This window comes from Mya arenaria, chromosome 17, assembly GCF_026914265.1.
Source record: "Mya arenaria isolate MELC-2E11 chromosome 17, ASM2691426v1".
In the NCBI taxonomy this organism is placed as follows: Eukaryota; Metazoa; Mollusca; class Bivalvia; order Myida; family Myidae; genus Mya; species Mya arenaria.
The window spans coordinates 33124818-33142269 of record NC_069138.1 but is presented as its reverse complement, the minus strand read 5'-3'; the positions used below and the strand labels follow the sequence as shown (position 1 = coordinate 33142269).

General features: G+C 36.1%; 1 protein-coding gene across 1 annotated transcript in view; it reads right to left on the bottom strand.

Annotated features, from left to right (window-relative positions):
• Positions 1 to 14941, bottom strand: part of LOC128223754 (receptor-type tyrosine-protein phosphatase eta-like) — a 72312-nt gene extending 57371 nt beyond the window's left edge. Inside the window, exons 1-9 of the mRNA XM_052933113.1 lie at positions 14725 to 14941; positions 12010 to 12172; positions 11467 to 11616; positions 6692 to 6835; positions 6253 to 6405; positions 4764 to 4934; positions 4301 to 4450; positions 3895 to 4035; positions 3266 to 3409 (exon numbers count right to left, since the gene is read on the bottom strand). Of these exons, the coding sequence (XP_052789073.1) occupies positions 3266 to 3409; positions 3895 to 4035; positions 4301 to 4450; positions 4764 to 4934; positions 6253 to 6405; positions 6692 to 6835; positions 11467 to 11616; positions 12010 to 12172; positions 14725 to 14751 (1243 nt within the window). The 5' untranslated portion in view covers positions 14752 to 14941. The remainder of the gene's footprint in view (positions 1 to 3265; positions 3410 to 3894; positions 4036 to 4300; positions 4451 to 4763; positions 4935 to 6252; positions 6406 to 6691; positions 6836 to 11466; positions 11617 to 12009; positions 12173 to 14724) is intronic.
• Between the last annotated feature and the right edge of the window lie 2511 nt (positions 14942 to 17452).

Sequence of the window (17452 nt, the reverse complement as noted above, 5' to 3'; positions counted from 1 at the left end):
AGTTTCATTTTGGTGTAAATAATCTTACTTCCTTCACTAAGATTTAATGAGTTTCTAGACTATACAATGACTTTTTTTCAACACTATCACTATAAACTGTTTCTTGATTTGTAAAATCAAGTTTCAGAATGAAACGTAGTTATTTGAACAAAGATATTTAAGCCGGTTACGCTTAACATTTATCGAGAAACTGGGGCCTTATCGCATGCAGAATTGAGTGAATGGCAGAGGGTCTTTACAGTCAACGACGACCCCCCCCCCACCCCACGCCCTCCCTGCAATTGCCGAAGTGGACTTTTTTAAGAAAAAAATGCAAAGGATACATCAGATTACATAATTTGACTTTTTTACTTAATTCACAAGCCGAAATTTTGACACAAAGGCTATTTATAGCAAATTTGACCATGAGATTGAGTCAAAAGTTAAAAGTCGCTAAACGGCAATGCAAGTTGAACAAAAATGAGTTGTACCTAATTGTTTAAGGGGCAGGTCTAAGAAAAGGCATGCCGGTCTATATAAAGAGATGCACCTTCATTTATGATATAGAGGTCCAGTTGTATTTATGACAGAGGTGCACCTCCATTTTAAAGTTTTAAAAGATAGGTGTGACTCTATATTTACAACAGCACGCATAAATATATCGGTGCACATCTTAATAAGATACCGGTGTACCTGTAAATTAAACAGATTTTAGTAACATTCTCTCACCAAGCCATGTTGTTTCGTGGGTACAGCTCTTCCCATCAATAGTTTTAGTCGCAACTCTCACTCAGCCATGGTGGTGTTCGGCGGGATGGGTCGCCCCTCCCATACCCTGGACAGACTATTAGTTACATTATTTCACACAATCTGTGGCCCACAGAAACACCATCGGCCTGCAACCGCCCATTCATATTTCAATCACAACCTCGCACTCCACTATGGTTTTGCTTGGCATGAGGGGAGACCCCTCCCGCACCCTCCTCGTCCAACCTTTAAGTTACTCTCTGTTACACTGACACGGTGCTGCTTTGCAGGACAACCATGCAACACCATTCCCATCAACTTTTTTTAATTTTAATCTCTCAACCCTGCTGTTTGTTAACACCTTCTTGTCACGGTATTGCATGGTAAGATGGAAAACCCTCCCATCCATCTTCTTTGTACAATCCTTCACACATCTATGGTGTCAGCCCGCTAGCTCCCTATCAACATATTCAGTCACAATCTCTCAGCCGCCATAGTGCTGCTTGGCACGAGGGGTCACCCCTCCCGCACTATTCATTAACAATCTTTCACACAATCTGCGGATCAAAGCAAATACATTTATCTTGTTAGTCACAAACAAAAAGCCATGGTGTCGGACCGCAACCGTCCATTTATCTTTTCAGTCATAATATCGCACTCCGCCGCGGTTTCACTTTGGAGGAGGGGATACCTCTCCCGCACCCTCCCCGTCAAACTTCTTAATTTAATAACAATCTGTCACACAAAAGCGGTGTTGCATGGCACAACAGTTCCCCTGCCACACAATTCCTGTATATCTTTTTAGTTTCAATCTCTCAATCAGCCGTGTTGATGATTGAAACGTGTTCTCATCCTTTGATCTAAGTCATAATCTCTCACTCAGCCATGGTTGTGGCTCACTGACACGCCATCCATATTTTCAGTGACAATATCCCACTCAGCCATAGCGCTTTCTGAACTGCTCAACTGCATGTCATAAGTTTATGAAATTGATACTCTCATTTACTGATAGTGTTTTTACAAAATAATCATAACTGTTACCAGGGTGAATGTACGTGACAAGCTTTGCTATGTGTACCAGTGTAATCCATGGTCGTTGTTTAATCGGTAATCAAACAGTGCTAAATTCTTGGCAATTTCTATCTAATCAACAATTGTCAAACATTTAAATAGTATTGTAAAATCCATATTGACAATTACTGGATATTGACCTTCATTTATAATGGTAAACAATGCGTATCAATATCTTTAATGAAAATGTGAATACAAAATTTATATCTCCGACAACCTTAAGAAATATGATTTGTTTTTCTTTGTTTGTTTACCAAAGATATTCATAGTAATTGTTTAAAAGCATACTTTGAACTATTTTGATAATTACTGTGGCGCTATTTCGCATCTCGTAGTTTCAATTTTCCTGTGAATATATTCTCAAGGAAACGGCCGATTTGGCGATGACGAAAACTACCGAACGCAGTGTCGTCACGCTCTGATGATATTTTGGTGTCCAGCATTCACGCGCTCAGTATTGCGTATGATCAGAAAAATACTAGTTTCATCACCGTTACGTCTTTTTTCAGGCTCAAAGTGGTTGCACTTTTGAAAGAAAGTAGTGCTAAGTGAATACGCGCATACATGCATCCTTAATAGGTTCAATAGTTGAATTAATAATATTTTATTGCATGAAAACACGTTTGACAATGTCAATATCAATACAAATGTCAACACAATATTTAGAGTGACATTATAAAATCAAGCATACAAATTGATTGGGCCACAAGTTATGCCAACATCAGTTACGGCCCTCTACCGAAACGTCACATTCTATACCAAGCAAAGGTGCTTTATAAGCAAAACAAACAACAATAAGAGTTATATCTAATGTATATATATTACATTGTTAAAGTGGAAAAAACATGATACAGTAGAAATTGTAAAGAAAGACGTGTGAGAAAAAAGAGAGATCGAGAGAAGATGGGCTCTTGATACCGATTGTTAACTTAGCTAAAACGTTGGGAAGTCTTAATAAAACGTTCAACTTTACTAAAGATTGTTAATACCAAATAGCAGTTTATCTGTACTGAGCGGATGGAATTTAAAGAGAATTAATCGATTTGTTCTATAGTTATTGAGCGGAAACCGTTTTTTTTCACCTGAAAGTCACTGCGACCTTGACCTTTGATCTCCTGATTTCAAAATCAATAGCGGTCATGTACTCATGACCAACTGGCATACCAAGTATGAAGTTGGTGCAAGCGCTCCTTAGTTATTCAGCGGAAACCCCTTTCCAGGATATGTATTGGTGGAGACATTATAAAATCCCAACTTGCCTTAAAACTTTTACCTGACACAATGTGCCCTTAAACTTAAACCTAAATTAAGTCAAATTAGGGGCCATAATTTTTATTTAGGATTATATGGAGTTATGTAACCTCATTTTGTGATGGTCCTGAATAACTATGTGAAATATTAAGTGATTTTATTTTCAATTTTTTCTAAATGTCTAATCTGTTCTGTATACTAGTATCTTTTTTCTTACTTGCAATGCATACTCCTTTCTTTTCATGGTATCCAGCGATACATCTGCACAGTTTCACAGTGTTTGAGTAAGTACATACAGCCTTGTCATCTTTACATTGGTTTGGATTGGCTCCATCATCACAATTTACATTCAGATTATGCTCTAGAAGGTAACACAGATATTCATTAATTGTGTCATGTGTCATAACATTCTATCTGAAGTATATTTACTATATATGAGTGGTAAAACCATTTCACCTTTTATAACAAAGAGTATAGTACATGTTATTTGTTGTGATTTTCGGTTTATTCTTAGAATATAAGTATAGTTTAGATACTTCATAAGAAGCAATGAATACGGATAAATTAAAGCATGAACAGACAGAACCTTTTATGCAATAATATTACCCTTTTAATGTTTCTGTTCCTGATTGTCATTAAAATAGCTTCTTTCAAAGTGCCTAAGACACATAACAAATGTTCAGTTTAGCACTAATGTCCATACCTTTTCAGCTGCTTTTGAAAACAAAATGGTAGCTACAGCTTACCCAGTCCATGGAAGCATTGTTTTGATACTAAATAATACGAAACAAGATATTGAATTATGAATAAAATTATACAACTAATATAAAAGTGAAAAATTCTTACTTGACTTGCATGTCTTTCTGTATTGGATAGCATCATTTGTATTGTAATAATTATCAGAACACTGGCACTTATTTTGAAGACACACTGAGTGAGCTGTAGCACAGGCATCTGGCTGTAGACAAGGTGAATCCAGAGGAAGCTCTGCAGATGGGAGAAAACAAATTACCCTTTATTGCAATGCAAAAGAAAATGCTATTCCATTGACCCATTGGGTCAAATATCAAACACAGTTCACTGCTTCAGGATAATCTCAAACATGTTGATGTAAAGAAAATTTGGATTCAACAATGTGCATCCATTGTTCTTTACATATGACGTTCGTCTTAGGAATGTGACGCTGCTGCAAATATTAAAGCGTAACTTTAGGCATTTTTTTCATAAAAGACAAAAATTTAAAAATCTTTACTTAATGTACATGTCCCTCCAACAGTTATGTTTCCATCACTGTCATAGTAATTGGGTTGGCACTGACATGTGCGACCAGTGCCGCAAATTAATTTTTTGTCAAAGGAAATGCAGTCCTCATGGCTGGAACAAATTTCACTTAATTTCTGCCCTGTTGTAAATAAAAAAGAAGAGGATTGTCACGGCAGTACAAATACAAGATATATATGTATCCATGTCAATACGATTATCTATTAAGTACTACCCATTAACATATTTACTGATGCACAGATTTAAAGGCCATTACCAACGATGTTCAAACACATTTTGTCAATGCAATAATTAAGCTAATCATAATAGTTGCATGAGCCCAAAGTCTCATAGTGTTATGAGATACGAGTTGTCATACACTCAGAATTTGCAGTGACATAAGCCTTGGTTACTGATAATTCAATTTCAGGATTGAATATTGTATATCAACTTACTTTGCCTGCATTCTGACCCATATGTATAGTGTGTAGCAATGCACTGACATGTTGTAGATGATGCATCACTGGTTGCCCTACACTCAGCAAAAGTAATTGTACAGGCATCCGTTATAGTTGCTCCACTTTCAGAAGTAGGTATGGTGCAGCTAGACCCAAGAGCTACCCCAACTTAAACAAAAGATGTTTGTCAATCATTCCCCCCCCCCTGAGCGCCATGTTGTCAGGAATATTTGGACAATTAAATATGCATGAACCAAAATGACAGCTGATTTGTCATTGGCATTGGATGCCTTTGAGGCAGTTTTATGATTATGAACATTTAAAGTGTGAGGAATAAGGTACAGTTTTTAATCATGTTCAGATAATGACTGATATTTGCAGATCAACATGCATCCTCTTAGCAGCAGGGAATAAGTAAATGTGATGTAACTTAAATGACCAATATGTGTTGTGACCTTGACCTTACACTCTTGACCTCAAATCCATAGGGGTAATCTTCTGATCACTCCCTTACCTTAATGTCAAGTTTGAGGGCCATGTAAGCAGGCTTTGTCAATTTATTACACAGAAAAAATCGGATGACCCATAAAATCAATAGGGGTCATCTACTTGTCAGGCTACACCTCAAGTCAAGTTAAAGGGCCATAGGTGCAGGCATTGTCCAGTTACTACTCCGACAACCATTTCACATTTAAGGTCACTGTGACCTTGACCTTTGACCCAAAGTCCTCTAAAATCAATAGGGGTCATCTACTGGTCAGGCCCAGCCTCCATGTTATGTTTGATGAACATAGGTTTAAGCATTGTTGAGTTATCACTCCGAGAAGCCTTTTTAACGTTTTTGTGTTAAAGGTCACTTTGACATTGACCTTTGACCAGATGACCTCTTAGGATCAATAGGGGACATCTACTGGTCAGGAACAACCTCCAACTCAAGTTTGAAGGTCATGGAAGCAGGTATTGTCGTGTTATCACGCTTCAAACATTTTAGCATTCAAGGTCGCTGTGACCTAAATTCAATAGGTGTCATCTCCTGGTCAGGCCCAGCCTCAATGTCAAGATTGATGATCATAGGTCCAGGCATTGTTATAGTCACTGTGACCTTGATCCTTGGCCCCTTAAATCAATAGGGGTCATCTACTGGTCAGGCCCAGCCTTCATCTTAAGTTGAATGACCATAGGTCCAGGAATTGTCGAGTTATCACTCGGACACGCTTTGGTCGACCAACGGACCAACTGACATGTGCAAAGCAACTACCCCCACTTCTGCGAAGGGAGGCATAAATATGTATCTATGTTGTATTTGTTTATAAAATTTAGAAAACACCTCAAGTTTTATATTGACATCATCTAATGGTGGTTGTCGTTAGTGTGAAGGCAATTGTAAACAGCTGTGTGTGTTAACTCTTAAATACTAATACTACATTCTCTTCATGTAGTCAGTCCAAATGTTTAACTCACTATATGTTTTAACCTCTGTACTCACCTTTACTGCAAGTATTTCCACCTGACTTGTAATATCCTCCCTGACACTTACAGGTGTAGGAAGATTCACTTCTTGTACACACTGCAAACGCTGTGTTACATGGGTCATCAGAGCCTGATGTTGCTGCGGTACATGTACCTTCAAGGTTTACCTCTAGAAATAAGACAATGAAATATTTTGTGAACCTCAATTTCATTTTAAGGCCGGATTAAAACTGATTGTTATATCCATATATTCAGTAAAAACCCATTAAAAGAAAGCTATGCCTATGTGTGTGTGTTATTTTAGGTATAAAAATACTCAATATGATACACAACACAAAACAGAAACAAATTCTCTGTTTGAGAGGTGGATGCATAGTATAAGAACAATTCCTATATTCCACTAGTTTAACATATTGATTTTAAGCATGTTAAAGTAAAAGTTTGAAGCTCCTTACTTGATGCACACGTTCCTTCAGCGGTGTCTCCATTGTCATCATAGTAGAAGGACTGACACTGGCATTTGCTACCACTGCACTCTGAATATGAGTCACTGCTAGTGCAGTCCTGGTTTGTTGAACAGGCTTCTCCCAGTTTTTTCTCTTTGATACATATAAGAAAGTTGGATTGAAGCATGGCATTCAAAATAGAAAAGAGGCTCACAATGGCACCAGATGTCCTATCAGATTTCCACAGCTTAGCATAAAATACAGCAAACACTGAATTAAACAGGAATGGTGGATAACTACCAGTAAAGTATTCCAGCCAGACATCAAGGGCTAAATATGTATGGTTTCAACAGTCAGGAAGACATTGCAATTTCTAATTGTCCTTCCAGTATTGTTTTTCAATAAATTCGGACTGTTTGAACATCTTTAATAGATGGTAACCATTCCTCGGAAACTTGTTTAAAAGCATGCAATCAGTTTCTGACAGTTTGTTTTAAATTTTTGCATTATCTTATTACCAGTAAAACCCCTCATCCTATTACCAACATTTAAAAAAATCATAACAGACTGAACAAAATTTGACAAAAGATCACCTGAGGAACCTTCTTGTGAAATTATGGCAAAATCAAGCCATCAGTTTCTGACAAATTGCTTTAGCTTCTGTCCCATATTGATGTTTTCACTTTCACCATATAGAAGAAGTCATTCATAGCAACTTTGGTAGATGGTCAGTCACTGCTTTCTATCATTTTTTTTCATTTTCATTGCCAAGGAAACAAAAGTCCTGCACTATATAAAAATATTTTAACAACTATGACAGATGACCATCCAATAAGTATTCCTGAGAAATATGATTGAATTTAGTAAGGCAATTCAGTAGGCTAAGTAAATCTTTAAAGCAATTATGTGTTCTAGTAAAACATGTATGAGCCCTTCTGACAGCAGTGAATTATTAAAATTGATAAAATAAAGTTAAGAGTATGGTCAATGCAAGTCATACAGAAAGCAGCTTAAAGGTCGATTGAAGTGGTAACCAATATGATGATAATAATACGACAAAGTCAATGATCAATTTGAATGTATTTGTTTTAAATATCTGACGTGAAAGATAACTATGAATCTGGTCAATCTGTTTATCTTGACGTTTTTCTGTTGATCTTATAACAAATGGAATTTTGCAGGTCATGACAAACCTTCAAAACAAGTCTGAGGATCTCAGGTCCAAGCATTATTTTAAATTGATCGGAAAAGGTTTTTGTTTTTAACCCTTTAGTGCATGTATATAACTTTGGCTAACATTGCCTATTAGCGCACGTATAATTATTTGGCCACCTATATCGATTACTAAACGCATCGCCCGCATTTCAGAAGGGTCATTTTAATATTTCAATTATGCATCTTTCTTTTTGTAAACAATATCGCGGATGTTTATAAAAGTAAAGTATTATGGGTAATGAATTCTCCCTGAAAATATCGTCTCATAAAATTAGAGGGTAATTATTTATACTACCAATCACAGGTGGGATATTCCATTGTGACGTAAGAGCAAGAGGCCGATAATGGAAAATACCCCAAATTCATTGATGCGTGAATCATCAAATTTCGAATTATCACCCTGTCAGCAATTTGTCATTTTTGTCAAAATTAATTGAAAAAGCGGCACTTTATAGACTTAATCAGCATGTGAATGAGCATCACCTCCTCCCAAAGAACCAATCTGCTTATAGACAGTTTCACTCGTGCGAGTCCACTTTCTCCGGCTTGTGAATGATTTGCTTGATGGGATGGAACATCAGGAGGTTACGGCACTAATAGCTATAAACCTTAGTGCGGCGTTCGACACGTTCGACCACGACATTCTCGTCCATGTATTGACCAACCAGTATGGTGTTTGTGGATCAGCGCTGGAATGGGTGGATTCGTACATGCAACCACGTGGCTGCCGCGTGAAGGTGAATCAAATTTCTTCATCTCAGTGCCATCTTACATGTAGTGTCCCGCAAGGAAGTTGTTTGAGTCCTTGGCTCTATTTGACATATGCTGGGACTCTATTTGACATTGTGCCCCCGTCCATTTTCGTGTTTGGGTTTGCGGACGACCATACGTTCGGTCTTTGTTCTGTCATTAGTAAAATCACACTTGGATTATTGCAACGTCATTCTGTATGGTGTCACTCAGTGTGAACTATGTAAATTACAACGTATCCAGAATATGTGTGCCAAACTTGTTCTCAACCGCTTCAGGCGTGATAGTTCAAAACAGGCATTATATGACCTGCACTGGTTGGACATAAAGGCAACAATTAATTTTAAGATCCTCACTTATATGTATAACGGTTCTGTTGGAAATGCTCCTCGATACCTTATTGAACTTTTGTCTAGAAAAGATTCAAAACGCACACTACGATCCTCGGAATCATCAATAGGATGCTACGTTGTGCCTTTAAATAAGAAAAAGACCTTCAGTGACAGAAGTTTTAGAACTATTGGCCCCAAGCTTTGGAATGAACTGCCTCTGAGCCTTAGACAAAGTGATTCAGTAAACATCTTCAAGAAACATTTGAAAACTCATCTTTTCAGAGATTATTATGCATTGTTTTAAAACGTGTACCCATTAACGATTTACCAATATATTGATGAGCTGTTGTCTGTTTACACGTTGTAGAACACCCATTATGTATATACATGTTGTACATAATTTATATACTATGCATAGAACTATGTATGTAATGTACTGTGTGCTAATATTCGTGATTTTTCATTGATTACTGGTTATTTAATGCTTGTGTCTGTATTGCTGTATTGCTTTTATTATCTTATAGTTCATTATTGTACAACGCCATTGAATATGTATTTATATGTAGAAATAAGCGTTAAAGCAAATAAACAAGTTTCAAGTTTCAAGTTTCAAATATATTACGTCAGATTTCTTTAGCAATCAAATAAATAAAGCTTATAATTAGTTTAAGGTTAGATTTTGATTTAAAACAATAGATATAATATGTAGCTGAGAAAATAATGAATAAATGCATTGTGAAGCTGACACATGTCCAGTAAACATTTTTATGAGGTGGTCATAAAGTAAAACAGACAACCGGGACTCTCTGCTGGATGACACAGGATATTCCTGCCATATTTCTGTGTATTATACAATAGAACATCAATAGTCGGCTTTTTAATCCGGATGGGTCTTTTTTATGATCAGGGTAATCAAATTTAGATCGATCATTTTTTATAACCCTTTAATTGAATGAAATTATGACATTTCAAAGTAATGATACAAGTCCATCTTGAAAATGCATTCACAGATGAAATAAAATATTTTAATATTTCATTATTGACACCATTTATTAGACAATTCAATTATCTGTAAAAAATATATTCACATAAAAATTTTTGGCTACAATTATTGGGAGTAATATGATCTAAAGGTCATACTGCTGTTTAAATTTGCACTTTTCCAATACCCCTAAAAAGGGCCTATTCAAATAAGGACTGCTTATCAGTAAGTTGGCTATTTACTGGAAGGTGTATTTAATAATCTGGCGACTTGCTTATGTGCTAAAGGGTTTAAAGCCACCACGAGTGTGACCTATAACCTATATACCTCAAAATCAATATGGGTCATCTGCTGGTCATGACCAACCACCCTTTCAAACTTGAGGAGTGCTGGCCAAACTATACTATTTTTTTCTAGTTGGACAATGGTTTTGTGTTCAAAGGAACAACACCGTCGGCCTCAAAATCAATAGGGTCATAATGCTGGTCATGACTAACCTACCTATTAAGTTTGAGAATCTTAGTTTCCAGCCATATCTAGTTATCAATCAGACAATATTTGGGTGCCTGCCCCATAGACCAATGAACTGACTGATCAACATGTGCAAAGCAGTTTATCGCCTCTTCTATACAGGGGGCATGAAAAATCTTTTGAAAAACTATTGACGATCAGTTTCTTGTTTTCATATTGGCAAAACACAATGGTCTAAAGAATAGTTAAAGGCTCATTCACGTTTTATATTTCAGACATTGAACAAAATAATTTGGAAAAAAAATATACAATTTGATGAAAAATTCCACTTTCCATGCAAAAAATGCTAAATCCGCCATTTTGTTTGCCATGAAACATTTTTCCCACTTAATGTTTGCATGAAACGAAATTACGTCCTCCCCCTTGCTTTATATCATAACAGGGTAGCTTATTTTGCGTGTCGAGGTAACCTTTTAAAGTTATGCCATTTAGTTAACTTTTCTAAATCATAGCACATCTAAAACCGTTTGTTTGCGTGATAGTTCTGGTTCTTAATTGTGAATAAATATCATCAAATAATTGAATAATTGCTTTAATTTTGTTGTTAAAATCGCATGTTCCATTGCTACCAAAGTACAAAGACATTAAGTGTTGATTATCGTGCTTCTGTCTACGATCAAGCCATTCGTATAACAGAAAATTTAAAAATCATTTGAAAATAATAATTCCCAACTTGTGCTTCCTTTTGCATTTTTGGAGCATAAATCATTTCCAACTATTAATTTTTAATTTTGTTAAAAATATTAGAATAATAATTTCAGTTTGATGAACATATATCAGTTTTAAATGGCCTGTCTAGTTTTTTTACAGTATGTTACTCTAATTTCATGTTTAATAAAGATTGTCATAGCGGTAAGTTTCAGTAAATATTGCTTAAGTATTGACTGTACACCTGTTACGGTTGTTAGCGTAAACATCATTTTGAAATGCGAGTTTGACGGCATGAAACCACTCTTAACTTTGTATACACTTACTTTTATCACATTCTCCCCCAGAAGTGTCACCATTGTTGTCATAGTGAGTGCTGACACATTTACAGACACCTGTGGTGCACTCAGTGTTGTCATCAGCACACTCGTTGGCAGCATTGCCATTGGTACATCCTGAGAAACCTAAGTCTATCTCTGAAACAAAAGAAATAGGTTACAATGATGTTGAACAAAAGGTTTGATCGTATTTCGAATTTTAGTTAGTTGTTCATCTTACCAAATTATTAACTTGTTATGCCATTTATGTCATGGTACATGTATTGAGTACTAAATAGTTTCTAAAGAAAAAATTAATCATATATTTGAAAGGAATTGATAAAACATTTGCCAAATATATACATAGTCACAAGCAGTCTCTTAGGGGTTAGAAGAAGCGAACCTACAATGTTTAATTAATTAATATTGGTCTGAAACTGTTGCCAATATCTCATCTCTTAACATTTTATTTTTAAGATATTTAAGTATAATATAATGTATATTATGTTTAAATTTAATTAAAATTATTATTATAATAAACTTAATAATTACTTTCTGTACATCCTCCATTAGAGGGATAGTGGTTTGAGTCACAAACACAGGTGATGCTCCCCCCACAAACAACTCCAGTACCAGTACAGTTGCTTGAGTCATCAGCAGTGCATGCTTCTCCAAGTCCGTAACAGCTTCTTGTTAGTGACACCAAAATCACCAACTATAAGAATAATAGTAATTCATTTTTCTCTCACTTTAAAAAAGAATAATTTGCAAACCAAAAATATTAAAATCACTATTTATAGGTGGCAATGTTTATATCTGTGCATGTCATATATTGGAACATAATTGATGATAAGAACAAACTATTGTCAATTTACAACGAATCAACACAGCTGAGAAGAAATTCTTTCTCCTGAATTATATTTTTTGTCAAATAAAATCTCTTAACATTGATTGAAGAATTTATGTGTGATTATTAAAAGAGTAATAATAAAATGTTTATTATAATGGCCTAAATTTTGAAAAGGTATTAAAACTGAATGGCAACCAACCCATCATGAGACCATATAATTGTACTTTTAAAAAGGATTCGTTTTGCAATTTTCATTATAAGTTTAGAAATTCATCTAAAGGGGTTTATAAGAAGTGTCATACGCAGTCAATAAAAGTGTTTCCCAGAGCTTCCATTAAGAATTTGAAACTGACCGATCCATCAATATTGAATTGTTTCCCTGAAATTTGGGGGTTAAACTCTCACGAATACAATAACTTTTCAACTATTTTTCAACAAGTATGTTAAAGATTAAAGTACCTGATTTGTCAATTTGTTTACGACACATGTACCTTTCGAAGTATTTGGATATCTTCCAATTCCAAAGTTTATTAATTTGTCTACCGCGTATATCCCAGTTAATTTCAATACAAAATGGTGTCAATATATGTATCTGTACTAACCATGTAACTTTCACATGCTTAATGTCACACTCAAAACTTGGAAACTGGCTACGCTGTTTGTAAAAAGCTTAGCAAAAGCTGCGCTTTTTAAGAAAGGTTAGCAAAAGCCTTTTTTAGAAAAGCTTCGCTAAAGCTATGTTTCTTTTTCTCTAAAAAGCTGAGTTTTTTTTTTCGCAGCTTCCTAAAAAGATCAGCTTTAGCTTAGCTAAAGCTATGCTTTTCAAAAAGCTGAGCTTTTTTGGCTACGCCTTTTGTAAAATGCTCAGCAAAAGCGGCGCTTTTTAAGAAAGGTTAGCAAAAGCTGCGCTTTTTAAGAAAAGCTTCGCTAAAGCTATGTTTTATTTTCTCTAAAAAGCTGTGCTTTTCTTTTGAAAGCTGGGTTTCTCTTTATGAAGGTGTATTTTTTTTATATTGAAAGCTTCGCTAAAGCTGCGTTTCTTTAAGCTATGCTAAAGCTGTGTGTTTTCTATTTGGTGAAAGATTGCCTCTAAGAAAATTTGCGTCTTTTCATCAAACGCTTTGCCTTTTCAAAACTTTCATTAGGCTTGTATTTCTTCAACAACGAAGCTTTTCAAACAAATGAAAAAGCTTTTGGAAAAAGACATGTGTTTATTCTCATTAATCAAATTTGATCTTTTGATTCTTATTTAATTAATGACTTCATTGAGATCATTCAATCAATAATTCAATCAATCAATCAATCAATCAATTAATCAATCAATCAATCACTCATTAATCAATCACTGATCAATCAATCAATCTATCAATCAATAAGTGTGTGAGTGAGTGAGTGAGTGAGCGAGCGAGCGAGCGAGCGAGCGAGAGAGAGAGTGAGTGAGTGAGTGAGTGAGTGAGTGAGTGAGTGAGTGAGTGAGTGAGTGAGTGAGTGAGTGAGTGAGTGAGTGAGTGAGTGAGTGAGTGAGTGAGTGAGTGAGTGAGTGAGTGAGTGAGTGAGTGAGTGAGTGAGTGAGTGAGTGAGTGAGTGAGTGAGTGAGTGAGTGAGTGAGTGAGTGAGTGAGTGAGTGAGTGAGTGAGTGAGTGAGTGAGTGAGTGAGTGAGTGAGTGAGTGAGTGAGTGAGTGAGTGAGTGAGTGAGTGAGTGAGTGAGTGAGTGAGTGAGTGAGTGAGTGAGTGAGTGAGTGAGTGAGTGAGTGAGTGAGTGAGTGAGTGAGTGAGTGAGTGAGTGAGTGAGTGAGTGAGTGAGTGAGTGAGTGAGTGAGTGAGTGAGTGAGTGAGTGAGTGAGTGAGTGAGTGAGTGAGTGAGTGAGTGAGTGAGTGAGTGAGTGAGTGAGTGAGTGAGTGAGTGAGTGAGTGAGTGAGTGAGTGAGTGAGTGAGTGAGTGAGTGAGTGAGTGAGTGAGTGAGTGAGTGAGTGAGTGAGTGAGTGAGTGAGTGAGTGAGTGAGTGAGTGAGTGAGTGAGTGAGTGAGTGAGTGAGTGAGTGAGTGAGTGAGTGAGTGAGTGAGTGAGTGAGTGAGTGAGTGAGTGAGTGAGTGAGTGAGTGAGTGAGTGAGTGAGTGAGTGAGTGAGTGAGTGAGTGAGTGAGTGAGTGAGTGAGTGAGTGAGTGAGTGAGTGAGTGAGTGAGTGAGTGAGTGAGTGAGTGAGTGAGTGAGTGAGTGAGTGAGTGAGTGAGTGAGTGAGTGAAGGGGCGAGGTCATATGGGTGTGGCATAACAACCAACCCTACCCCTGTGTTTGAAACTTCCAATTTGGTCGACATCCCGTTCTTATTGACAACACTAGTTTACATGCATTTATAATATTATAAATATATTCAATGTCGCACCAAACATCCAAGAGAAAGATAAACGTACCTACCAAGGCCAGATAATGCGATGTCCCCATAGCTGTAAATAATCACCAAGTACCTAGAGCTGTCAGAGTGTCGATGTTATTTTTTTGTGTTTTTGACCACACCTTGACCAAAATCCAGGTGAAACAATTACTGTACACAATTAGTATTACAAAATGTTTATTTTCACTGACAACAAAAATAATTAACACGAACTAGTCTCATTTTCAATATTCAAGATGGTCGCCGAAACAAGGAAGTTTTGAATAACATTTCTTCAAGTGCATAACGGGATTTAAAACAAATGTGAACTTTTACAAGCTTCCTAGTCACAGAGTTTTTTCACGCTTCAATATTCCTGTCACGATATATTGGAGTGGCTGTTCTGAAGTTAACGGCTACATAACACTATTAGTTCCCACACTTTCATTGTAACAATTTAACTGTTTAAAATGCACATTACCTTCAAATTCCTCAGACTGCCTTTCGTTATATGGTTCTGTCTTCCACTTTCTATTATTCTCTTTTCCTGAAGCGTATCAGCCTCTGTTTCCTACTCATCCTTCTTACCATTTATCCCTCCCCAATCTGTCTTCTTATCTTTTTGCCTCCTCATCTTTTCCGTCCAATTGTCAACCCCCTGTCGATTATCTCATCTCATCTCCCCCATGTCGAGCTGAGTGTCCTGTTGTGCAGTTCTGAAGGTTTTATTATAGAAATGAACAAAACAGCTTGTCTATTAGTTTTTGCGTTTACTTTTTTAGATAAAAATAATATTATTATTATAATGCTTTAGAATAAGAATAAGAGTAATGTTATATATAATAGCCCATTAATACGCTTTAACAACGATGCTTCACAATTTGGATATAACATTGGTGACCAGGTATTTCAAGTGGATTTAAATACATATGGTATATAACTATTTACAGTCTTTCGATAGCGTGGTGAGACCCATCAAAGAGTATGCCTTCGCCGCGTGGGAACCTCACATCAGTAGGATTATCTAACACCTAGAAGTGTTTCAGCGTAATATAGGTTCGGCCAGGGCATCTACACATACACCAGTATCACTAGCACTAGTATATCCACTCTTGTCTAAGACCGGAAACACATTGGTGATGATCCTCACAGGTTTCCATGCGATCAATACCGCTTTTCTCCAGGAAGGATGCACCGCCACTCATTTCCAGTTGGTATTCCTCATTCGGAACACCTCGGCCATTTTCCATCGACAATAACTTTAGATGTATGCCGCTTCCTCAGTAGAAGTAGTTCGTAAAAAATAAATGATAGCATTAATTAAATATAATGTTTTAACGTGCATTTTGTATTACAAAAACGGACAAAAACTTCGCCCTATATACTGGCTATATTCCACCCTACTCCGGTTACACTCCACTATACATTGAGATTGTTTGTCAGGCTTTTGAATTTGAATATGTTACATCTCGTTGTTAGTGTGTTTTTTTTTATATAAATGAAAGACAAATATTGAATGTTTCCATTTAAGTTACCATCATTTTGAAAGAATTCTGCTTCCAAATCACTAACATATAATGTCTTGTATCGGAACTATCATTTTCTTTGAAGAAAATGCCTGCGATATTTGTTTACAAAGTTCAGTTTCTTTGTAAATATCCAGAGAACAAAGAATGTTCTATTGTTTCTACGTTGTGATATTGTGCTTTTTTCTAGATCATTATACATTTACATCGAAAGTTGTTGAAATCAACCCTGTTTGAAACTAAGTCAATGAGCTCCTATTTTGTAACAATTATAGTACTTCAAGTGTAGACGACAATGATTGGAGACGGTACAATGTAATTGTCTTTCAAACCAAGCCTATATTTATTCAATTTATCTCATTTTGTATTGCTTGCATTTATTCAATGTGTATCCAGTTTGTATGACAGGGAATATTAGAAGAAACTTTTAAGTGTGTTCTTAAATATTGATTGCTGTTGTGTACAATAACCAAATTAGAGCAAAATTGGTAAGAAAACCAAAATCAAATTAAGGAGATACTGTGTTAAAATGAGGAAGAATGTTGACAATTTGGGACATTATTTTTAACATCATTAGTTAAATCAAGTTGTTTCTTTTCATCTGCTATGTTTAAGAGGAATTTACAAAAAACATAATTTTTGGAACTTTTGTTTGACAAGGTTATTTGGTTATATAAACCAATTATTGAAGGGTATTTCATGGATTTCTTGTTTGTGCGTATATTCACATGCAGCATGAGGCTGACAACCATCATTGTTAAGTTTCAACAGTCTAGTTCAAGAGGTGTAGGAGAACAAATGTAGAACAATAGTTTGACAGAAGGATGTTACTAAAACAATCGTCAACTGGCATATATAATTGATTAAAACAATTAAATATATGATTAGGGCCCTATGAAGGGAAGCAACACTGCATTTTTGTGTCGCCTGCTAAGTATGGCTGACACAGACAACTTTGTCAAGGGACGTTGTCAATGACACAATTGTCATGTTCAGTAGATGACCCCGTTGACTTTGGGGTCAAAGATTAAGGTCATGGTGATGTTTACTGGAACATTTTGGATTTCCAAGACATGCGACGCATCTGGTCCACAAATTTGTAAGAGAATTGTGCCTAAAGGTACTTGACAAAAGTTGTTCCAAAAAATGGCAGTATTTCCTCAAATCAAGACTTGAATTGTCAATATGAGCTAGTATGAGGCCGATAATACATAACTTTACATTATTTGAATACTATTTGGTCGCT